At 37.1% G+C, this 23650-nt stretch overlaps 1 protein-coding gene across 1 annotated transcript in view; it reads left to right on the forward strand.

Moving 5' to 3' along the window:
- Positions 1-539: 539 nt before the first annotated feature.
- LOC121317233 (neuroendocrine convertase 2-like) overlaps positions 540-23650 on the forward strand; it is a 63340-nt gene continuing 40229 nt past the window's right edge. Inside the window, exons 1-2 of the mRNA XM_041252942.1 lie at positions 540-1055; positions 7123-7227. Of these exons, the coding sequence (XP_041108876.1) occupies positions 873-1055; positions 7123-7227 (288 nt within the window). The 5' untranslated portion in view covers positions 540-872. The remainder of the gene's footprint in view (positions 1056-7122; positions 7228-23650) is intronic.

A 23650-nucleotide genomic window follows, 5' to 3' on the forward strand; every position in this document is an offset into this window, starting at 1 on the left:
TTTGTAAACATTTTAAAATGAGTATGGACTGAGGTCCTAAACTGCGAGAAATGCTTCTTAGAATTAAGTAAATCACATTAAAGGATAACATAACATATTATTATAGAATCATTGGTGAACATAAATAAACAATTTTTTTTTAGAGAATACTGATACACACAACGGGTGTTCAGATAATCTTTACACATTTCTCACTGTGTTGAGCTAATACATTCGTAAAATAATAAATAATTACAAATACATTATAAAAACAATATATTTCAGCCAGGTTTGTATCATTACAACACATCAATAAATCAAACACATTCATGACAGAAACACCATTCTGTAAACATAAAGTACTTAAAACGGAAAAGGGATAACACTATAGTTAATATATTACAACTAAGCACTCCTTTATTTTCTGCCCTGAAAATGATATTATGTCCTTTAACTTAGGATTTCCTTTCTGCCTCTTGCTTGCCAAGCCATAATCATACAGTGGTACAGTGTATGAAATGGAGGAATTATCCAGGGTGCTGAATCAGGAGGCTCAGCATCTGGAAGCGAAGGTTTACACGGAGTAAAGAACCAACCAACCACACCCTCGCAAGCTTATTGGGTGAAACCTGGTGGGATGTCAATCTTGAAAACCTTCACGAACGTGCTGATGAATTATAGATGAAAGGAAGCTGAAAATGCATATTTGGTGCCAAACACAAACAAACGACCATACACACAATCAACATTTCATAGACGGACCATCTAACTTCCACTGCTTCATCCACAGCGAGATGCACACAGAAAGGCTTTAATTTCAAGTGAAACGAGAGCACCCTGTGCACTGTCTGCAGCCTTTATTCCATCCACTGCATTCAACATTAACGAAAATCATGCTAGGATTGAATAAGGATGGGACTAGAGTCATTGTGGTTTTGCTTAATGCAATTATTTTTGCAACAGCAGCTGCAGAGAAGTCGATCTATACAAATCATTTCTTGGTTCACTTGCATGAAGGAGACGACAACGTAGCCAAGCAAGTTGCAGAAGATCACGGTTTTAACATTGGCAAAAAGGTAAGAGAAATACAGTAAAACTGCCACCTATGTATGTAGTCTTTAGAGAAAAACTTATTAACGTGTAATAATTGAAATAACATAGAAGCATAATATACTGAAAGTTATCTTATTGCCGCATATGATCATGTCCTGTTTGAAAAAAAAAAAAACCAAAAAAACAAAACAAAACGTTCTCCTCAGTTGCATTATTTTGTGTGCCACTGCCAGCCTTTTTAGTCTCCTCGTCTCTTTAGTCACTGCATTACTTTCACATACTGTATTTTCCAGTGCTTCCCATTTCTGTTACTTTGTTAAATTAGAGAAAAAGTATTTACACAATAGACATTTTATGCCATTCTTGCACAACAAATAATAATCACTGATGCTTCACAGTGAACAATGTTAGAGAACAATGTCAGTTGGCTAAATGAGGACAATCACTCATCTGTCTCATCATTAGTTAGCTATAAACTAATGACTTGTAAGTGGATCAAATTGGCGGTCATCCAACACTAAAAAATGTAATTGAATCGTAGTTGTCAATCACCTTGAAATTGCCTAAATACTTTCTAGTACATGTTTGTTTTACGTACTCTTCTGTTGAGTAACACTTTGCAACGTCACTTTCCACATAACCCTTCTCTAAACAAGATTTCACAAACGAAATTGTTGTATGTTTAAAAATCTGGCTCGCTTCTGTGCACACATTTAATGTATTTCTACTCAAATTGTATACCGTACCTATAGGTTGTTTTGGGTTAAAAATGTAGTTTTTGTTAAATACGGTATTTTGTATACTATTGTGTATAATAATAAACGCATGTAGTTCCCTGTTCAATACATCATGTTTGATTGTGGTTAAGGTAAGGGTGGGCTTCATTATTATTATTAATTATAGTATTATTATTTTAATATATTATTATTATATTATTATTATTATTTAATGTAATTCATTTATTGCAAGTATAGCCCCTAGTTAAAGATTAGGGTTAACAACCTCAATTTTTATTTTTATTTTTAAATGTAATTAGGATGGAATTAAACATTTAATTAACAAATATATAGAACACCGCACATTATTATATTTTAAAAACATATCTAGTAATAGTATAGCATTGTAAACAATAAGCTGTACTTATTTTCTGTAAACTGTATTCAATATTAATTAACATATTACAGCAGTTGAATATGGGCTTCACAGTATAAAGTTTTCAAATGTTGTATTATGTGGGTGGTTAATAAATTAAGATCTATCTATAAAAATAATCACTTTAGACTTTGATTAGTCAAATGAACTAAATACCAATACAATAATACAAAATCTATCAGGTAATTATTGTATCAGCATATCCTACTATGTGTTATGGTTATGCTTGTGGTTATAATAAGGTGTGTATGTAACTGCTGCCATGTACAACAACTTTTGATAACGATAAAGGTCCCCATCCAACTTGATGGAGCTTGAACAATTTTGCAAAGAATGGGCAAAAATTGCAGTGTCCAGATGTGCAAAACTGGTGGAGTCTTAACTAAATAGACTCATGGCTGTAATTGCTGCCAAAGGTGCCTCTACCAAATATTGACTCAAGGGGGCGAATACTTAAGCAATCAATTATTTTCTGTTTTGTATTTGTAATTAATTTAGGCAATTTGTAGATTTTATTTTTCACTTTGACATTATGGACTTTTTTTGTGTTGATCAGTGGCAAAAACTCCTAATTAAATCCATTTTGATTCCATGTTATAACACAATAAAATGTGGAAAAGTCCAAGGGGGGTGAGAGCCACTGTACATACCACATCATATTTTTCCATATACTTAACAATTACTGACAACAATTTTAAAATGTCACATTTTGAAATGCAACATGAAATACTACTGTAGTACTATTATGGCTTCCGGTAGACTTTTGTGATATCGTTCTGTATTTTCTTTGATTACATGATAAAACATTTAAATTATGTTAATCTACTATTTTTTTTTTTTTTTTTAATTATGTCTCAATCCAAAAAAAAAAATGAAAATGTATGTGATGCAAACTTTTGTCCATGGCTGTACCTGCGGGGCTCTGCCATGTTTCACCATGTGAAACTGCTCCTCGAGCAGACCGGGCTGTTTGACTGAACAAGCAGAACACGTTTCAAGTTAAGAAGGTGGATCGGTTTCGTCAAATCAGATTGTACAGTTCTGTTCGGTCTGTCCGGCCTCATGAAATTACGTCTTTAGTATCACATCTCCCCACAGAGCAATCACATGACCTTAACACTGACATATTGCGAAAGTGCTTGCTCTGCACCCTGCCTCCAGATTGCCCAAACCAACAGCCTACCCCACCCCAACGTCCAACCAAAGCTGACCTGGATCAATGGCACTTTTTCCCTGGAAGCCTTCCTTTAGTAGGTCAAGCTGGACAGGAGGACAAAAGCAGGAGTGAAGCTGGGAGCCCTGGCCAGGGACATCATACACTTGGCGAGACGGGCATACAGCAAACAGCCTGACACCTTCAGTTGACGGATAGCCCTGGACGCAGGCTTTATGCACAGTCTGCCACCACCACTGCTATGACATCAGGTCTGCTTTGCTGGGCCACAGACGCTGGAGGAGGCGGTGAACTAGGCTGTGCCAATAGAGGCTGTGGTCCAGGATGTGGAGCCCCTGCCACATGAACACGGACACCAACCCACAGTGCCAGGTACAGCCCAGCAAAGAGGAGACCGAAGCCAGCCGGGCCACCCCCACCTGGCTCCCGGAACTCGTCGCTTTGCCCTGGACCATGTCCACACAGCAACCACGACCTCTCTGCCCACAAGCATGCTGCACCAGCCCTCGAGAAACGACATGGGGCCCATGTGAGTAGAACAGCATGGGCGCCCTACCGTATTCCCAGCCTGCCTGTCAGCAACCGACCACCATACAGCCGGGGGAGTGGGGTCCACTTCATCCAGAAGTAGCTGAGCGCCACATCACCCTACAGAGAGCCACTGCTACCGCCACTGCCAGCCAGTGAAGTCTAACAGTACAGCTGGGGGAAGGGGGCTCCATTCCCCCCAGTAGCAGCTGACAGCGCTACATCAGCCTGCATAGTGCCGTTACTACAGCCACTGCCAGATGGGAGAGCCTAACAGTACAGCCGGCGGAATGGGGCTCCACTCCCCACAGAAGTAGCTGACAGCACCACAGTTCCAACAGGGCCCGCCGTTGTCATGGGGAGGACCTCTGTGGGGGACTTCTGCCAAGTCCCAGTCCGAGTGGAGGTGGTTCCCTGTACAGCCTTGGAAAACATGGGATCAGCGGTGAGGCTGGTGCGACCCGGTGTGATGCAGGGGTGAGTCCAGCTTGAGCCAATGATGATGCAGCTCCACACAGTTACCGGGGAGGGAAGAGGGACCATGGTAATCCAGGTAGGTGGCCAGATGGTGAACCACCCTGTGTGGGTAGCTGCAGTACAGAACCCCGGTATCCTCGGCCTGAACCTTCTGAGAAGCACCAGCAGCCAGCCAGACCTCTGGATGGAGACCCTACATTTCCAGGAGGGCACGGCCGTTGACATGGCCACACTGGGAACCAGTCACCCAGGGCCCCCTTGCCCGATGATTGCGACTGAGTCCAGCTCCTGCAGTGGACCAGCTTGAAGAGACTGAAAACACACGCCTGAGGATGAATGCACAGGGGCCGGTGGGCTCTGGCAAACAACCACCGACACAAAATCACAGAGCCTGAAACAGCACCGACCAGGCTTCACCTCAGGCCGAAGACAGCCAAGACCGGGACTCAGCCAGTACAACATGAACCCCAACTAACGTCCTTGAAACTGCCAGCCCCTTCCACCAAGGTTTCAGCAGCCCAGCCCGAGCCGAGCAGACCCCCACCAGCCACCCAACTAGGCCAGCTCAGCTCTCAGTTCAGCTCAGACTCACGTGGTACAGCATCACATCGAGACGGGGGAGGCCACAACTATCAAACTGCTGTCTATCCCGGGCCAGACAGGAGGCTGCCGAAATGGTACTGAGGGAGATGTAGGAAGTGGGCCTGATTGAAGCATCAGACAGCCCCAGGACATTACCAGTTGTGATGGTTTCCAAGAAGGACGGAGAGTGGCGGTACAGCAGTACTAATAATCATTCTCAACTCCTTCAGGTGCCTATTCTGAGTACTGTATTTGTAATGTCCATGCGCCAAAATATATCAGAAAGCATTTTGGGATATTGGAGGATATCAGAGGGTCTCAATTATGGTATTAAACTTTGCATAGTGTAGATGCTAACCATATTTAGCACTTTTAAGTCTGTTTAAAGGCAACTAATATGGTTTAAAGGCATAGTGTGGACAGGGACTTAGTTACCGGGCCAATGTTTTAGAATCAAGTAAACACAGTTGGCTACTGTACTCCACAGAAATCCTGACTAATAAATTACATGTGGAGTTCTTTGTCCTGAACAGCCCAGTCATGAAATGTAAAAAGAACTTCGATTTTCCTTTATAAATATCACTATTTATGATCTTCAGTCAAAAGAAACCATTGGATAGCCATCAGTGCCAGCTGTTCAGCACATAATCACAACATATGCATTTTTCACATTTACATTTGTTTGCTTTTTCTTCCAGAAAGCATTGAGCAAGGCTGAGGGTCAGATTATGCATTTATCAAGTAATTTAATATGATTAATGTCAGATTTATAGAAATTATTTTAAATTAGCAGGTAAAAGAACACACAGCAGGGTTATCTTTAGCTGCTCTATGTAAACAATTAAGGGCTTTTTACATGATTTATCAATGTCACAGTGCAGTCATAAATATACCATGTTCATCTTTCTTAAGTTAAACTAATTTAAAATGGTGCATATTGCATTATATGGTGTAAACAGAATACTTTATTGCGGTCAAAAAAGAAACCAAGAAAGAGATTAACTTGTGCTGTGAAAATACTACGTGAACCCTATAAACAATCTTTCACTGTTCACTGTTGATTTTCTCAGAAATTTGAAAAAAAAAATTAAATTATAAATAATGGAAGCAACTATATAACTTATTTTCCCAGCTCTGAAACACAATGGTTACATGTTGATTTATTAATGCAGGTCAGAATATCAAAATTATGTAAAATGTTGCTCTTCGGCATTAACCTCAGCATAAAAAAACCCAATTAATTAAAAAGTCCCAAATTCTGTTGCTCACCTGTAAATGACTACCTACTGTAATGTGTTCTATTACTGTACCTGTAATCAGAGTTTATGCACTTTCTTTTTTGCATTTTGAATAGGTCCTTGTTTGGAATAATATAAAAACACAACAAAAAGTTACAATAAACCAATACAAAATAAAATGTACAAGCTAGTGGATATATTTAGGAAATAAAGCCAGGTTTATTTTCTTATTACAATTGGTTTCCAAAACACATCAACTGTGGCAGATCGTAATACCTCTGCCTTAATATGGGGATGCTGGGGATAACTTGTAGCAATCACTATTGCAAAATGAATTTAACGTGTCCATTTTTTTAAACTCGTATGGACTACTCTCCTCCATGTGTGAGTTATAAGTTTTAAGAAATGACTGTGATATTGCTTTTAAATACCTTCAGCTAAGTATTATATTTATTTTTCGCCTCTGACATAATTTTTTGTAATATACCGAGTAGCCAGTGGCACTGGAGGGTTCTATTGAGATTTAGTAATTTACTTTATACCACAGTAAACAATAATATACCTGTATGTTATCAAATCTGAAGAAAAGAAGAACCTGACACTGAAATATAACATAGCATTCACAGAGGGATAGGGTTTTTATCAGACTATCACAATATCTGATTACCCTTATTACAGATGTATGCTTTGAAATGGCCACAGTGTAAGAATATTATGAGACACTGTACAATAAATCTACTGTGGCCTAAACTAAAATGCTGAAATAAATAAGTTGTACTGTACTTGTTTATTTTTAACCGAGATGAAATGCTTCAATAGTCAGTTATCTGGCTACTATGGGCTCTACTTAATGTGCTGCTATGTCACTGTTATGGGACTATAAACAAATGTAATTTGCAACCCGACAGTCTGAGTGACCATGTCGTCTTTTCACTTCAGCTCCCTTTTGGGGAAGGACTGTTCCACTTTTATCACAACGCCATTCCAAAAGCAAGGAGAAGACGCAGCCTTCAACACAAGCAACGCCTTGAAAAGGACCCAAGGGTAAGCCTTCCCGATGATACTTTTCCACCCTTCACTGGTGGTTTCTATAGCAACCACGCTGTATATAGTCAGTTAATCAGGGAGAGTGAAAATAGCTGATTTCTAGCTTGTTCCTATAACTTGTAGATTTCTGTAACAGGACATATGAAACCTGGGACTACCTGGCTAATTTCATTTCTATACACTATTCAGAATGTGTCACTTTACAGTCTACTACATGCTTACATTTGTATATATATTCTTGCCTATTATAACTGCCTTATAAAGTACAGAAAGGTCAAACATATTGGCATGACTGCAAGTAATAAAATGACATAACAGTTAGATATCACAGCTAGGGCTTTTTATCTACCAAGAAAAGATATTCTTAATGAAATTAATTGTGGCAGGCATTAAACTGAAACAAAGCCAACTGTATTATAATTGCTATCTTCATGGGTGGTGTAAATGTACACCACAAGCGTGGGTATATCTAGCATGGGATATAGGTTTGTTATTCCACTTCAGTGGGATAAGATGAGTGGAATGACTTGCTTGTGGGACTCAATTCTAATGTCATTTGCTTACATTCCAATCCAGGACAGCCACTGATACATGTTTTATAACAATTTTAAAATGGCTATTTCTATTGTTGTTTTGATTTCGACTCCAATTTCCTTGAAAACAAGTTCAGACAAGAAATGCTAGCTACTAATCTGTCTACCCTTTGATTTTCACTGGTAACAGTAGGAAACAACAGAGAGCCTGCAAATTGACAGACTGAGCTTAAGATTTTATCTAAAAAGAGAGTTGCGAAGAGGCAATAAATAGGGTTTGAAATGAATCCACATTGAAGCATAGACAATGAATGTAAAGATCTGCCAGGTAAAATAATCCTTGAATTAATTGATTTAATATTTTTAAAATAGTCCTGAATAGCAAAGCAGATGAAGCAGGGCAAACAGAAATGGTGAGAAGAAATAGAAAGTAGGAACTTGGGTGTATTGAAATTACTGGACACATTTTTGACATCAACAACAACCCTACACTGTACCAGATTACTCTTCAATATTTAAATGCTCTCAAATTACAAAGACTGACAGACAAGAAAACAACAAACACGTAGACACTGACTTACATTCTACAGTAAACCATTAAACAACAACCAATTCATTACATCTACAGTATACAGACAAGCAAATAGATTTCCACAGGTAGATATTTTGTGAAATAAGGTACATCCAGGACAGTAAATGACAGTCACAGTGGAATTTTAACGTCAGGCAGGAAAAACAATTGCTGTTTACTTTTATTCTTTGTTTCTGTTGGCACAGCTGCTGTACAGTTTAAAACGTATAAGGTATACAATTTGTATTACATTTAGCGAAAATATACATTCATAAAATAGTACTACTTATTACAGTGTACTGCCCACAGAGGTGTGTTTTGTACAAATAATAAACTCCCGTTCTTTGGAAGCTTTCTTGTATTGTTTATGTTTAAGGTACCTCTGTAGTTACATACAGCATTTCGAATTGTGTTTACTACGTGCTTTGTTTATAAAGTACTGATTTCTATTGTCCCTTGGAGTCCGTTATAAGTGGAGTGCACCTGTACATAACTTAAATGTACCCCTGCTGCCAGATTTTTCCATTCAAACAAATTTTCATAACCAATTAATTCAGCAAGATGTATTTATTTTGCGTTAGTAAATCAAATGAACAAATCTGTTGAATTGATTCACTAAACTGAATGAATTTAAATAGCGCGCCTATCAGTGGTTAAAGCCTGCTTCTATACGCACTAATAAATGATCACCTTAATGCGCGCACTGAAATTAACAAAAAATACAGCTCTTCTCATTATCAAGCTAGATGCTCATTTACATACATCAGCATGCATTACAATAAAAATCACATATTCATTCTGATTACCATAGTGCGAAGCACTAAATTTAGTGTACGCCATAATAGCTGTTGATAACAGATTGGAAAAATACAAATAGGCAAATAGGTTGTGAACTTATAAGAGCAGTTAGAATGATGGGAATTTTTTTTCTTTTTTACCTGGTCAGGCAGATGAATAAATTTGTTCACTCACGTATGTAGCAATGTCAGTGATACATACCCCCCCCAAACACACACAAACACTGGAGGAATGAGGGACAAACACGATAATCAACTTTTTGAGAAGATGGCTTCTTCATGGATCCTTTGCTGTTTTTCTTGACCAGAGCATGATTAGCTAATTTTACCATGGAATGGACAGTCCCTCGGAGGCTGTTTGTCAGTTTGGGATTGTTGCTTTTCAGAATGCGCCTTACTACCTCAGCTTCTTCCAGCTCTGGTTTCCATTTGAGGCACAAGTAACCTGCCTTGTTTTATTGCTGTTGGTCCATCTTGATGACCCAAGTTCACTATCTACTTGGGCTAAGTAACAGCTCTTTTTGAAGACAGTATGGCTGCTTAGCAACTGAACAGGTGGATTGTTACAGAATTAGTGGCCCATGAGGAGAAATTTAAATTAGGCCAATTGGGTGTGAGGTGAGGGTAGTTGCATTGAGTTAAAGAGTATGCACAAAGTATAGCAACATATAAAATAGAAAAACAACACAAAACCAACATCTCATCTTGACCCCCTGCCCCCTCCCCCTCTAGTAGTGTAGAACCTGTCAACTTAAAGAAAGAACCAGGCTTTATCAGGCTAAAGGAATGTTTGATGTCTGGGACTGGGATCTCAAACCTTGCCAGTGAGTTTGTTGAAAATTTGCAAAGCAGAAAATATGTCGTAGACTTTTTAAACATGATAAATATCCATGAGTGTGGAAACAGTAAAATGATGATTATGAACACATACTAAGTCATGAATTTTCTTATAATCTCACTTTACAGTGACTGGACAGAAAATCAAACTTAGTAAAAGGAGAAAATTCACTAGCCTGCAATGTACTGTATGCAAATTTAAAAGGATCTCAGTGACTTCACAATAGCAAGGTGCCCAACTAGACAGTCTCCCAGGTGTTCCATGAATGGTGACTAATGCAGAAAACCATCACCGAAGAATGCAACTCCGTTTCCCAGAATGTCATGACAGATCAAGACAGCAGACTTGTGCAATGTGATAACAAGCAGCAGACATGCTCTAGTGGCTAAAATCACAGAAACCTTGAACACTGGACAAGACACACCTGTTTATACACAAACAATGTGTCGGATGCTGCATGGCCCTAAACACCAATAAAGTTGTTCTCTTAGTTTTTGGTCAGTCAGTGTAGGTTTCCAAATTTAAAAATGTGGTAAAGGTTAAAGATGATTAATAGTCTTATCATTCCAGTCCCCTTCTATGTTATTTCCTGGCTAGACAATGACATGCCAGTCATGACAATCAAACATGTAGTCAAGAAGAGGGCACATGCATTTTTTTTTTTCTTAAATGTTTATTGAAAACCACTTGACAAAATCTGATATTTGTAAAAAGACTAAAAAGCACAGTCTTCTGGCCACGTATGCAGATGTAAAAATGTACTGTATTGGGAAGGATGCCAGAACTGTAGTACCTGTACTGCTACTGGTTTTCTAATTTGAAAGACATATGCAATGTTGCATTACAATAAATAGTGTTTATCTATACTATGAATTGTACATTTTAAACAGATCAAAATTTAATATTAAATTCACATTTTCTAATTTAAGGTCACTGCACTACTAAAATCAAACCTTAAAATGAATAAACACAAAACTATTCAAAACGTTGTTTGGTTATTATATTGCTTTTGTCATATAGTCGGCATGTGGATATAAAGCACAATACATGATTTGCCTTGTAATATAGTGGAAGCACTGTTTTGTATGAGTGCTTTTTTATCTGTTGTTGACATCATCTGTCCTCTTTGTCCCTTGTGCCTCTGTCATAATACCTATATTAGGCTGACATGTCTTTCAAACCTTAGCTTCAATGAAGAGAACAAAGATATACAGCCATATTTTCTGCACAGACTGTGACCTTTTATTGTCAGCAAGCAACCATCCCTTAGTGAGGCCAAGTGGCACCACAGCAGGTTTAAAACATGTACTAACCGGCAAGCCTCTTTATGTCTGTGTCTATACAGGGGTTGTACAAACAATTAAGAATACCTGCCCCTGTATTTCTGGGCTACAGTCCTCAAGTATGAAACACCTGCCATAACATCTACCATGCAACAAGCTAAGACAGTACATACTTGGCATAATGAGTCTACAAGGTTTTTATATTAATGAGCATATCAACCCTATATTGAAGTCTTAGAAAACTACTGGACTCGCAACAGTCGGATGCAGATGTTATATTATGCTCTCATTGTGAGGGACTTCCCACTTCGCAGTCCACTTTGCGTAATTTCTTTATTTCAGTAGTTCATGAGACAAATCCCATGTAACTATTCTGCAATGACTGAGAACAAAACCATGTTTAGAATATGTAATAATTTTTCAACACTTCTCTCAAGCTGGAATAAGGGGATAATATTATGTATGTGTGTTTGTGTGGTATATATATATATATATATATATATATATATCTACCTCAGTTACAGTGACTTTTGCATCACACAATAAAACACTGGGTAATGTGTAGAACATTGTTTCTCAAACTTTTTGGACCTCGCCCGTCCTTCGAAGAGACTGTGGTACCACACCCCCCCCCCACCCCCCCCCCCCCCCCCATATATACTTATACCTGTCCAACATTCCTCTGGCTTCTCTGTATGTCACTGCTGTTGTGTTTTTATTTTTTTTATTTTGCACAAACCAGCCACCGATCCATCGTAATAAGAGCAAACTCAACACTGCAAATTATAGTTTACCGATTGTGACCAACACTTACTAACATGCACGCAACGTAGTAAGCCAATAAACAGCATACATTGCCAGATGGCAGCGGACTTCATCCAAAAATATGCGAGCTTAAAAGGCACCAGTCAGATGCAGAGCACCATCTACAAACTCTGACATGCCTGCAGGTGTCAGCAGAAAGATCTGAAGTTACTATATACCGTATAGCAGGACATTTTGGCTGGTATTAAATTCAGCAGATTTGCTACCTTTTTGTGGGGGGTTTTTAGGCTTTTTACACATTGACAAAGAAAATGTCACCCTGTTTTGCATTTATACTTTTAATTCCAAAAACATTAAAATAAATGTTTTCTTAATGCAATATGTCTGCTAAAACAGTATCTTGTTTACAGTAACTCATTATAGCACCTAAAATGTCACTGTAGCAACTTGGAAAACAACAAAGAAGGCCTTTTAAAAATCAGTTACAGTATTTATCTTTCTTATATTGCCCTTAATTTTAAGGTTCACAACATAATAAAAATGCTTTAATTTGATTCGAAATAATTTCTATTTGCTTAATAGACTACACTGGAAAATTCAGCTCAGTTTTATATGGTGCAGAACTAATTTATTTGAATGTTTTGTTTGGTTTATGGGATTTGTGATACCTGCATGATGGGTAGCTTCAGTAATAGTCATAGCTACAATATATGAACAATAACTATCAACCATTTTGTTACAGACTTTCTAACAAGTCTGGCACCAAAAATGTTGGCTGTTAATTAAACCCTTGTAAAAACAATCCACAAATACTTAACATAAAAAAGAACAGTCCTACTACAGTCAAGTGCAGTTTACAGTGCTCTGGGTTTCTGATCTTATCATTAATTCCACATTTTTTAAATCCACTGATGGAATTGTCCGGTCTACTTTTAATTTTTAAAGCAAATTGGCTTCAACACTGCCATTCTTATATCCACTTTGACATCTGATATTTTTTCCCTCTTCCAGCGCTTTGTTAACTGGTTCTGTCTGTATATCAGTTACGAGCACTGTATGCAACCCTCTGATTTCTGGAAGTTTTATTGGCGATCCAATCAAAACCTCCAATAAAGCCAAAATAAATTCTCTGACCGTTATACATTATAGGTTAAGATTTGCGCTGTAATTAAAAAAAAATAATTCCTGAACCTTCTAACACCCATACAGGATACAGTCTGTGCCCCCCTTGAGGGGTGCACCCCCCCAGTTTAAGAACCACCGATGTAGGTGTATGTATGAGACAGAGAAAAAGGTAGAACAACTATTTGTTACCACTTTATTTTGTGTGGCATAGCAAGTATTTATAGATAAGCAATTACCCATTTAATAAGCAATTAATAGATATGCTTGTGTGAAATTTTGTACATATTTAATATGTATATGTAGGCTCCAAAAAAAATCTTCAGTCTTCAGCATTATTTGGGAACAGTGCATTTCCACTATTTTGACAATAAAATAAGTGTCTGCTTTAGGCTCTGGGTAGAGGTTTCATTACTTTATTGAAACCATTTTGAACATGTCTGGAATAAAACATTTGCCAACTTTGCCAACCCCTGCTATAACCCTTTGAGGATAGTGGCCATTTAAAAATTAAGAAATGTTATGTTATGTATAAAAGTAATTGGTTACTGGAGTCAAATATTATCTAATAAATAAACCATTGAATTTACCTGCCAACCATGATGCATTCCACACTTAATCACATGAATATTCTGTTCAGTTCTGGTCACCTCGCTACAAAAAGGATATTGCTGCTCTAGAAAGAGTACAAAGAAGAGCGACCAGAATTATACTGTAGGTTTGAGTCACTCAAAGGGTCAGCTATAAGCACTGTTATACTGCAAACTTACTGCATACAAAATACTACATTATAAACACAATACTGTCACTTGCTGCTTTTATTTCTTTCTGCTACTATACAATTTCTTCCACAGCTGTAAGCACCCCAGGGCACTGACAAGTGGTTTCCACAGAAATATATCTGGGTCACTCAGACGCATCATTTTATTGGATGATGGTAATGCCCAATGGACCTCTTTATATTATGCCTGCAAACAAACAAATGCCTTGACAAATGTTGACACAATACCTTGAAGCAGATCTCATATTATTTTTAGCAGGTTTTAAAATCTAATAACACTGGGGATATATTTCTTTAGCAGTCTGCTTTAAGTGATCCTGGCAGGCGTTGCGGCTTGTACTGCAGGTGCAGGAACTAATTCATCACATTGAAATCCAGAGAAAGGTCGTGCAAAGCTGCAAGCTTGAAATGTCAATACAGTCCTTTAAAAGTGCCCACATGCAATTCGGAAGCATTAAAGTGTATAATTACTTTGTCTGTAATCAAAATGTAAGTGAACTGTTTTTCATCACAGGAAACAAATGTTTACCCTAGTGCGTGCATAATATTAAAGGTTATGAAATGTAACAGGGTGCTGTTATAGACGTGGGTTGTCACTGAATAATACTGAATCAGACAAAGAGCACAGGCATGCAGATTTAATAACAACACAGACCTGATGCTAGGGTACCAACAATGATAATCCTAGCACTGGATTTAATAAAGAAAAGACAACAAAACCAAAAATAAAAGTTTGTCACGCATGTCGAGCATGAGCCTCACTAAAAGAGACATAACGCTCTATTAACCTACCCTACGAAACCCTCATTATACTGTTGTTGGGATCAAATCCCCTAAACTAACCTAGCCAAGTCCCGACATCCTCCCGGCAACTCTGGCCTCTTCCTGACAGCCCTGGCTGGGCAATGTCTTCACGAGCACCGTCTTGGTGTGGAAGGGTTTCGTGTAGTAGTTCTCTCCATGGACCGAACATTATCCTCTTTGATGCTTTTGCTCAACGGCCGTCTGTATGGCTATGGCCGTGCAGTCGCCTCGAACGATGGTGCTGCTGCCTTCTTAAACAGGCGTAAGCTCCCCGGGCACTCTCCCCAAGCCAATCAGGACCTCCCAATCAGCTCAGCTCAACTTTGCTGTTTACCAAAGCAGCAGCGCACCTGAACCAGTGACAGGGTCCTCCCTGTCACATGGAATAAAACTTGTTCTTATTGATCAAAGTTGTTCATTTGGAGAAAGTGGACCAGAACAGGAGCTGAGGTAAAATAGAAAATGTATGGTATCTGCACAGAAAGCTTTTGTGCTCCAGGGGGATAAATACAAGTCAACCGACTTGAACTTTGGGGCCTTTCACAATTATTGCTGACTACAGAGATTGTTTGTTTATGCTGTCAAGGCAGAACTTAGAAATGTGACTGATATAAGAAGATGAACACTGTTCAATATTGCTAACTTCTTAATGCTTTATATTTATTGTAGATGCTGATGTAGGTCGGTAGCATGCCCAAAACAATTATTGGTGGCCAAATACAATTAAATATAATGATTTACTGACGACCTGCTATACCAGGGTATTAATAATATAGTACTTGTAAGTAGGAAAACATTATGTTATTCTGTGTCTAAAATTAATATTCCAAACCATGTAGATACACAAGATAATAATGGATTCAATACCATCTCTCTTTAACTATTAACATTACATATTAATGCAGACAGGTTTGATATTGCAGCCACTGCAGAAGAAAGTATGAGGAAACAATGTTTTAAAATAAATCAAAGCTCTTTTATTAATCACACACCGAGGACTGGAACCAGTGACAGACTAACCCAACCAGGCCACCATGCTATCTAAATACAAGACTAGCAGACATGGCTGGAGACAAGCAGACATAAGTCTGAAAATAAAACAATACATTTATGTAAATCAATCATAACACAGACCAAAACACACACACAAAACAACCAATGACAACTATTTACATGGTCCAGGTCCAGGTCCAGGTCCAGGTCCAGGGTCCAGGTCCACAGTCTAGGGGGTATCCCCCCCCCCCCCTCCCCTCCTCCATCCTGCTCTTGCAGCAGCTCTGTCTCTGCTTGCTCTTTCCCGCCGCCAGTCTGTTACAATATAGTGACCCTCTTAATAACATTACTACATACAGTAAAAATACAGTGGAGAGAGGAAAAAAAAAATCTTGACTATAAATGGAGCATTCGTATGTTGAGGTCATTAAAATAGACCATAATGTACATCGTGCTTAATGCAAAAATAAGCATCGACTTAAAAATGACAAGACATGTATGATATTTCCTTGTCATAACTGAAACATTTTGTATTTTCTCTCAATAGATGCGCTTAACAGCAGATCCTTATCTGCAGTGGCTGCTGCCAGATAAGAGGGAGTATAGGGATAGCTTATGATTTACTTTGTAAAGAATTTACCACAGCTTAGTCGTAAACATAATACAGTTGATATCTGCCTATGAAATTTGAGGGTTTTTTTGGACTAATTCTATTTACTGGGAATTGTTTCGGCAAGATAGTAGCATAGCGTGGGGAAACACTAAATTAAGACAACGATGCCTTCTGTAAATGCAAATCAGTTTATTTTGCGGATATTGACATATTAAATTAGGTGACGTAATATTATTTTCCATTTATAACAATCCAATTACACAGTAAAATGTAATTAATATGAATTGCACATAAACCTTAAGCCCAACCTGAAATCAAAAGCTGAAATTAATTTTATGAATCAGATTATAGTGTTTGACATTCTTTCTATATAAATATACAGAGGTAATACTCATGGGTGTATGTGAGTGTATATGAGGAAAGGAAGACATAAATTTACTCATAAAGAACCATTTTGTTTTCTCTTTATATGACACTTAAATACTTATCTATTTACTTAAGACGATACATTTGGTTTTGTTTTAAGCATAAACATTTCCATTGCTATGGGGAGCTTTGTATTCAAAGTCTGGCAAAGCTGTCATGGTGACATCACTGATATAGCTGGCCACTGAAAAATCAAAATGTTATAAATCTGTAGTATAAAATGTGTTACGCAGTAGAGAAAGCAATATCAGGCCTATATATAGTAAAGATACAATTACGTAGTCGATGCTCACAGTCAGCGTATGAGAACATCAGTGCTTGGTATGATTGTGCTGCGGTATAAATAAATCAATGTGCATACAGTACTTTAAGTAGCAAGTCTTACAATCATACATACTTCTATTTTACTTTACAATTCTCAATTGCAAGTGAATATCAGTAACCTGTGCCCTATAATCATGTACTAATTGCACACTGCCTGAAAGGTAAAAATATTTGTATAAAATTGTGAATTTATCGGATTATTGCTAAGGGCAATCCAAAATGTCTGTAGGAGGCTGGACGTGTCTGAAAGTTTTGTGAAGAAATCAAGATGGTTACTGTGTTCACCATGTAGACTCTGGTAGATAGGTAGACATGTGGACCCTAAAAAGGGGTACATTTGTAATTTAAAGCATTACTATAAAAAGAAAAACAGCTTGGGCTAAGGAAGATATAATCAGGCCAATGAATTGCTGAGTAGTCGGGGGCTCTCTACTGGTCCATTCAAATGAAATGCTAGTCCTTGATAATTCTGTATTCAATGGATTGATAACAATCTGATCCACAGCGAGGATTATGAAAATAGGACATCTAACAGTACACATGCGTTTCATTAATGTATTTATGTCTGTAAAATGTAATTACAGTAGTAATAATATCAACTTCAATTTGGATACATTGAATTGAAAACATTGATACATCCGCATTAATTAAGAAAAAATATACCTCTTATCTATTATCATTTTTAATTCGCAATTGTAGTTTAACCTTACTTTTAGTTTTTACAAAGGAGGATACGGACAATATGCCCCACATTTCATCCAGTTCCTATCCAGTTTTAAATAACTTTAGCATAACCGAGGCAGAAGTGTTAAAGGGACTAGGAGCTCTTAAAATAAACAAATCCCCTTGGCTGGATGAGATCCTCCCAATAGTACTCAAAGAAATGAAAGAAGTTATTTTCAAACCACTAACCAAGATCATGCAGCAGTCTCTTGACACAGGGGTGGTACCGACAGACTTGAAAATTGCAAACGTAATACCGATCCACAAAAAGGGAAACAAAACTGAACCAGGTCACTACATACCAGTAAGCCAGACTACTATTGTATGCAAACTTATGGGAACTATAATAAGATCCAAAATGGAAAATTACCTATATGATAACAGTGTCCTGGGAGACAGTCAGCATGGTTTTAGGAAAGGGAGATTGTGTCTAACTAACCTGCTTGATTTTTTTGAGGATGCAACATTGATAATGGATAATTGCAAAGCATATGACATGGTTTATTTAGATTTCCAGAAAGCTTTTGACCCGCATAAAAGATTAATTCTCAAACTGAACGCAGTAGGGATTCAAGGAAACACATGTACATGGATTAGGGAATGGTTAACATGTAGAAAACAGAAAGTACTGATTAGAGGAGAAACCTCAGAATGGAGTGTGGTAACCAGTGGAGTACCACAGGGATCAGTATGAGGTCCTCTGCTATTTCTAGTCTACATTAATGATTTAGATTCTGGTATAGTAAGCAAACTTGTTAAATTCGCAGACGACACAAAAATAGGAGGAGTGGCAAACACTGTTGCAGCAGCAAAGGTCATTCAAAATGATCTAGACAAGATTCAGAACTGGGCAGACACATGGCAAATGACATTTAATAAAGAAAAATGTAAGGTACTGCACGCAGGAAATAAAAATGTGCATTAAAAATATCATATGGGAGATACTGAAATTGGAGAAGGAATCTATGAAAAAGACCTAGGAGTTTTTGTTGACCCAGAAATGTCTTCATCTAGACAACGTGGGGAAGCTATAAAAAATGTCAACAAGATGCTCGGATATATTGTGAAAAGTGTTGAATTTAAATCAAGGGAAGTAATGTTAAAACTGTACAAAGCATTAGTAAGACCTCATCTTGAATATTGTGTTCAGTTCTGGTCACCTCGCTATAAAAAAGATATTGCTGCTCTAGAAAGAGTGCAAGAAGAGCGACCAGAATTATTCCAGGTTTAAAAGGCATGTCATATGCAGACAGGCTAAAAGAACTAAATCTGTTCAGTTTTGAACAAAGAAGACTACGCGGCGACCCAATTCAAGCATTCAAAACTGATGTCTTAAATCAGGGGTTTTCAACCGGGGGTAGGCATACCCCTACAGGTACTTCTAAGGATCATAGGGGGTACGCAGGACCACTCAGAAATGCACAAATAAAAATTATATGCTGTATTATACAGTATCTCTAAACCACTGTGCATAAATATTACATTTTTGTTTATAGCTCAAAGCGAATGCAGATTTAAAAAAAAAACTAAAAAACACAGACTAGCTGTCCATACTTACGCATGCTTGATTTCGATTGATTGGACAGGATTTCCATTATGGTGGGTGAAGCAGGCGTCTGGCGATTGTGCCTAAGGAGAGCTCTCTGTGCTGATTATGAACTTTGCTGTTTTCAGCTTGTTGTAAAATTGAATAGGAATTACTATTAATATTATTTAGTCATTTAGCAGATGCTTTTATCCAAAGTGACTTACAGAGACTTGGGGGTGAACCTCCTGGTAACAAGCCCCTTTCTTTAACCACTGGACCACCAAGCCTCTTAATCAGGGAAGTGCAATTTTTCTGCATTTTTTAGAAGTACAGTATAAATGACCTGGTACATATAATTATTAATCATAATACTCATACTTGGATGGGTTTTGTTTTATTTATTAGGCACGGCTGCATTTTAGTAACAGCAGTAGCGGCGGGTTGAGTTTGTTTTCAGTATTTGATGAAATGGAAAGCTTACTTGCAAAACAAAAGAAGAGTATACAGAAATGGCAAAGCTACAGAAAGTTATACCAAATTACTCAGGATAATTTTTATGTTGGCTTTAATAAAAACGTTTATCATTGTTAGTAGTTATTATAGTTTTATCTGGAGGTAAACATTTTAAATGGCACATAATTATGCGGAGATGGGAAGTAAATGTTAACATAAAAAAAACAAAAAACATTTACAATACATAGTATTGTATTATTTATACTAACTACTGAATAGAAAGCAAATACAAATGTTTCCAAAGAGATTACTAAATACTTGTCTTTTAATTCTGTGCATCCAAATACTTGTAATGAAAAGTTTTAAGAATTAAGCCTACTGTTTCTTATTCTGTCCTAAACCAGCAGTTTGTCACCCAAACTGTTGTGACTTAAATTATTTACTAAATAAACGGGGAGGAAAAGAAATGTGTTAATCAGATTATTGTCTATTTTATTGCAACTTTTGTGCCATTCAGTAGAGCGAAAATTGTAAAGGGGTACTATTACTAGAAGTACTACTAGCTAATATTATCTCTGCCCCACGCTTGTACATTTTCAATGTTTCAATGCAAACTGCAAAACCTCTGGTATGGAAATTGTTATAGACCAATTTAAAATGTATCCGTTTGCTCCAAAGTTATGGAGAGACTGGTTAATACTCACTATTTGAATATAAATTACAGTTTGTCATGACACAATCACAGCTACTTTAAAAGTAACGAATGGCTTGGTTATCTTCATCAATGCAGACAGTGTATCAAATCTGATGGCTTTGCTTCTCATTTTGATTTTATTACAAAAGTTGTTCTGCAAGGATCCATTCTTGGTCCACTTCCATTTATATTAATATCCCAGTGGCAGCTGGTAATGCCTCAATTCACCTGTATCAGCACGTGATACATCTTTCTATTCTGTAGGTACTTGTATTTCTATGGTCATCAAGGAATTGTAACTATAAAACACAATGTATGATCATTAATAACAACTTTACTTCTAAAGTTGACTCAAGCTTGTTTAATATAACAACTTTAAAGCAAGTGGCACTGGAACATGTAACAAAGTACAAATATCTGGGCATATGGCTGGATCCAGTTTTATCTTTCAGAACATGTTATTAATGCTTTATAAGGTCCACTAATAAATACTGTTTATTAGTGATTAATACATGCTACATAAATATGAAAGAGCAAGCTATGTATATCTGTAAAGCCAGTTATAAATTAGGGTTATTAAGGTCAAATCAGTGTAATCCTTATAAAGCATTAATAATTACATTTCTAATTTGCTTCAGTAATCTCCACTCCCTACATTGATTTGCCCTTAACCTTATTTATAAATAGTTTTATAGATATGTATAGCTTCCTCTTTCATATTTATGTAGCGAATATTAATCACTAATAAAAGGTTTATAAAGTGTTTATTAGTGTATGTTATAAAGCATTAATAATGACACTAATAAGGTACTTGTGTGTCTCAAAGCTTTTTGTTATTATTTTCCACTGCTATGGAACTAAACCTATGCAAAGTAGAAAGATTCCAGAGCTAAGTACAAGGTCATAAATAAATGGCGCATTCAAATATAGTGTTGAAATAATAATATTATTGGACACTATTCTCAACATTTAGAGATTCCAGTTGGGGACAAGAGTAAAGGAGCGGTGCATCTAAAAAAGTACCTCCTTATTAAACTCAATCATGTATGATACATTTAAGGTTTGCAGCGGGGAGATATGTGCATTTAAACACTAACAGAATTACGAGACACGTGTCATACTTGTAATTTAATTAAGATAGTGGGTGGATGGAAATATCCGGCAACTACCCATGGTTTCGACCATCTGTTTTGATTTTTCTACCCTGATATGCTTGTTCAAATGATTCTTTTTATCTCCAGCCTGGTAGAGGTCAACTGTTTCCCACATATCTTGTCCAATTTGCTCAAAACAACAACAGAGAAATGGTAGCTCAATCTCACCTCCCTTTCCTGGTGACTTGCCATCAAGTGGCAACCTGATGGAGGAAAGCTAATGAATTGTTACATAGGCATTAGATAGTGTGAGGAATAGGTGTTGGATATTTATATATGAATTATTTTGGCAGACCAGGGAAATCTGAAACAAGGTACTCTATTAGCACAAAATAGAATGAGCTAAAATATAAGATTTTCACTGGGCATCAAAAATATAATTGCATGTTGCTGCAGTTACACTTTTCAGACAACAAAACAAGGCCTATTCGTAATCTGCTTTTTATGTGCCAGGACTACTGTGGGAAATCCTGCAGCATCCATTTAATATTGTGTTTCTCTTCATGCATTTGGCTTCTAACTCCACTTCAGTGTAACTCCTCATTCATGGCAGTGTTAGAATGGATTTTTACATGGGTGGGTAAAGAAAGCAGCCAGACCATCTTACATTTCATTCATGAATAACTGTAACGTAATGCAGATTGGCCAGCTACTGGTGCTTTCCTGGTGGTAGCAATCAGTGCACTGCAGACAAATTGCAATAATCTCATTGGACAAACCTCATTGTCCTTGACCAAAACTAAGGGTAAACATGTTTGTAAATCATACATCTAATTTGCAAATTGAGCACAATTCAAGAGATTCGTGATGAAATCACCATAAAATGCAAATTCTAAACTAAAGTAGTTACTTCATATGTAATATTTGGAACAAGTCTTCTTAAAATAATTAGGATTTGAAAATAAAAAAATACAAATTCTGTGCTTTGAGATTTTTTTATTCGCTTATTTTGACATATGATCAACTCTGAGTTGTGAGTATGTGAAGGGGGTTGATGAGGATCAGCTGGCATTGCAGTCTCATTGCTCTTCAAAACACTGCTAAAAAATCACTATCTTACCTGAGACCAGAGGTCCTCTACATTTTTTAGCTAAGGGGGGAACAATCCTTCAAAACGTGCATAGACGGATCGCATAACCTCCTATCCTTTGTACATTTTCTTATGACCTTGTTTCTTTAAATGTAAAATGAAAGGACATCAAAATACATTTGTCAAATGGTACAAAAGCAGAGACTTAGATTGAAGAGCAGTAGATTGTATTGAGCCTTGTGAATATTCCCAGAAAATGCTTGTGTGGGACTATTTTTGGTCCATTTACATGCACCCCTCCAGTGCCATTTGCCAGAAAAACAAATGCTGGCAAAAATGTTAGTGCACAAACTGGAGAGTGCGTGTAAAAGAGAGATGAAAGCACTAACTTTTTTTTTTTTTTATAATATAGTTCTGTTTCAATGAAAGAACCAATTATGTAAAGCCATCTTTAAAATACAAGATTAAAATTATACAGCAATTATATTTCTTAATTGCTTATAATATTTAAAGGAAATTGAAAAGCCCATCTTTTTAATTACTTGACATGTCAATTTTATCACTACTTGAGAAATCTAACTTTGATTCAAACACATTTCATTGAATTAAAACTGTTCTAGCAGAATGTGGCATTGAACACATCTTCTCTCATTTTACAAAATATTGCAACGTTTGTAAGATTTGAACTAGTCAAAAAGACTGGATCTAATTATATAGAATAACCACTAAATTATTCTCAAACTGGCAGCCAAGTAACAAATTAGGATGGCATTGTGATGCAGGTGCATATTTCATCACCCCTCGTGGTATAAATAATGAAACATTTTAATAATTTTAATTATCTTCCAATTCATATTTCCTTGGAGAAGTATCTTTGTCCAGGCTGCTAAATTAATGTCACTCTATTTCAGCTTTTCATTTCAGTTCTCTTCAGTTCATTTCTTAAAAGGCTAAGTAATGCCCTGAATACTGAACACTTAGATGCTGA

This window comes from Polyodon spathula, chromosome 6, assembly GCF_017654505.1.
Source record: "Polyodon spathula isolate WHYD16114869_AA chromosome 6, ASM1765450v1, whole genome shotgun sequence".
Taxonomy (NCBI): Eukaryota; Metazoa; Chordata; class Actinopteri; order Acipenseriformes; family Polyodontidae; genus Polyodon; species Polyodon spathula.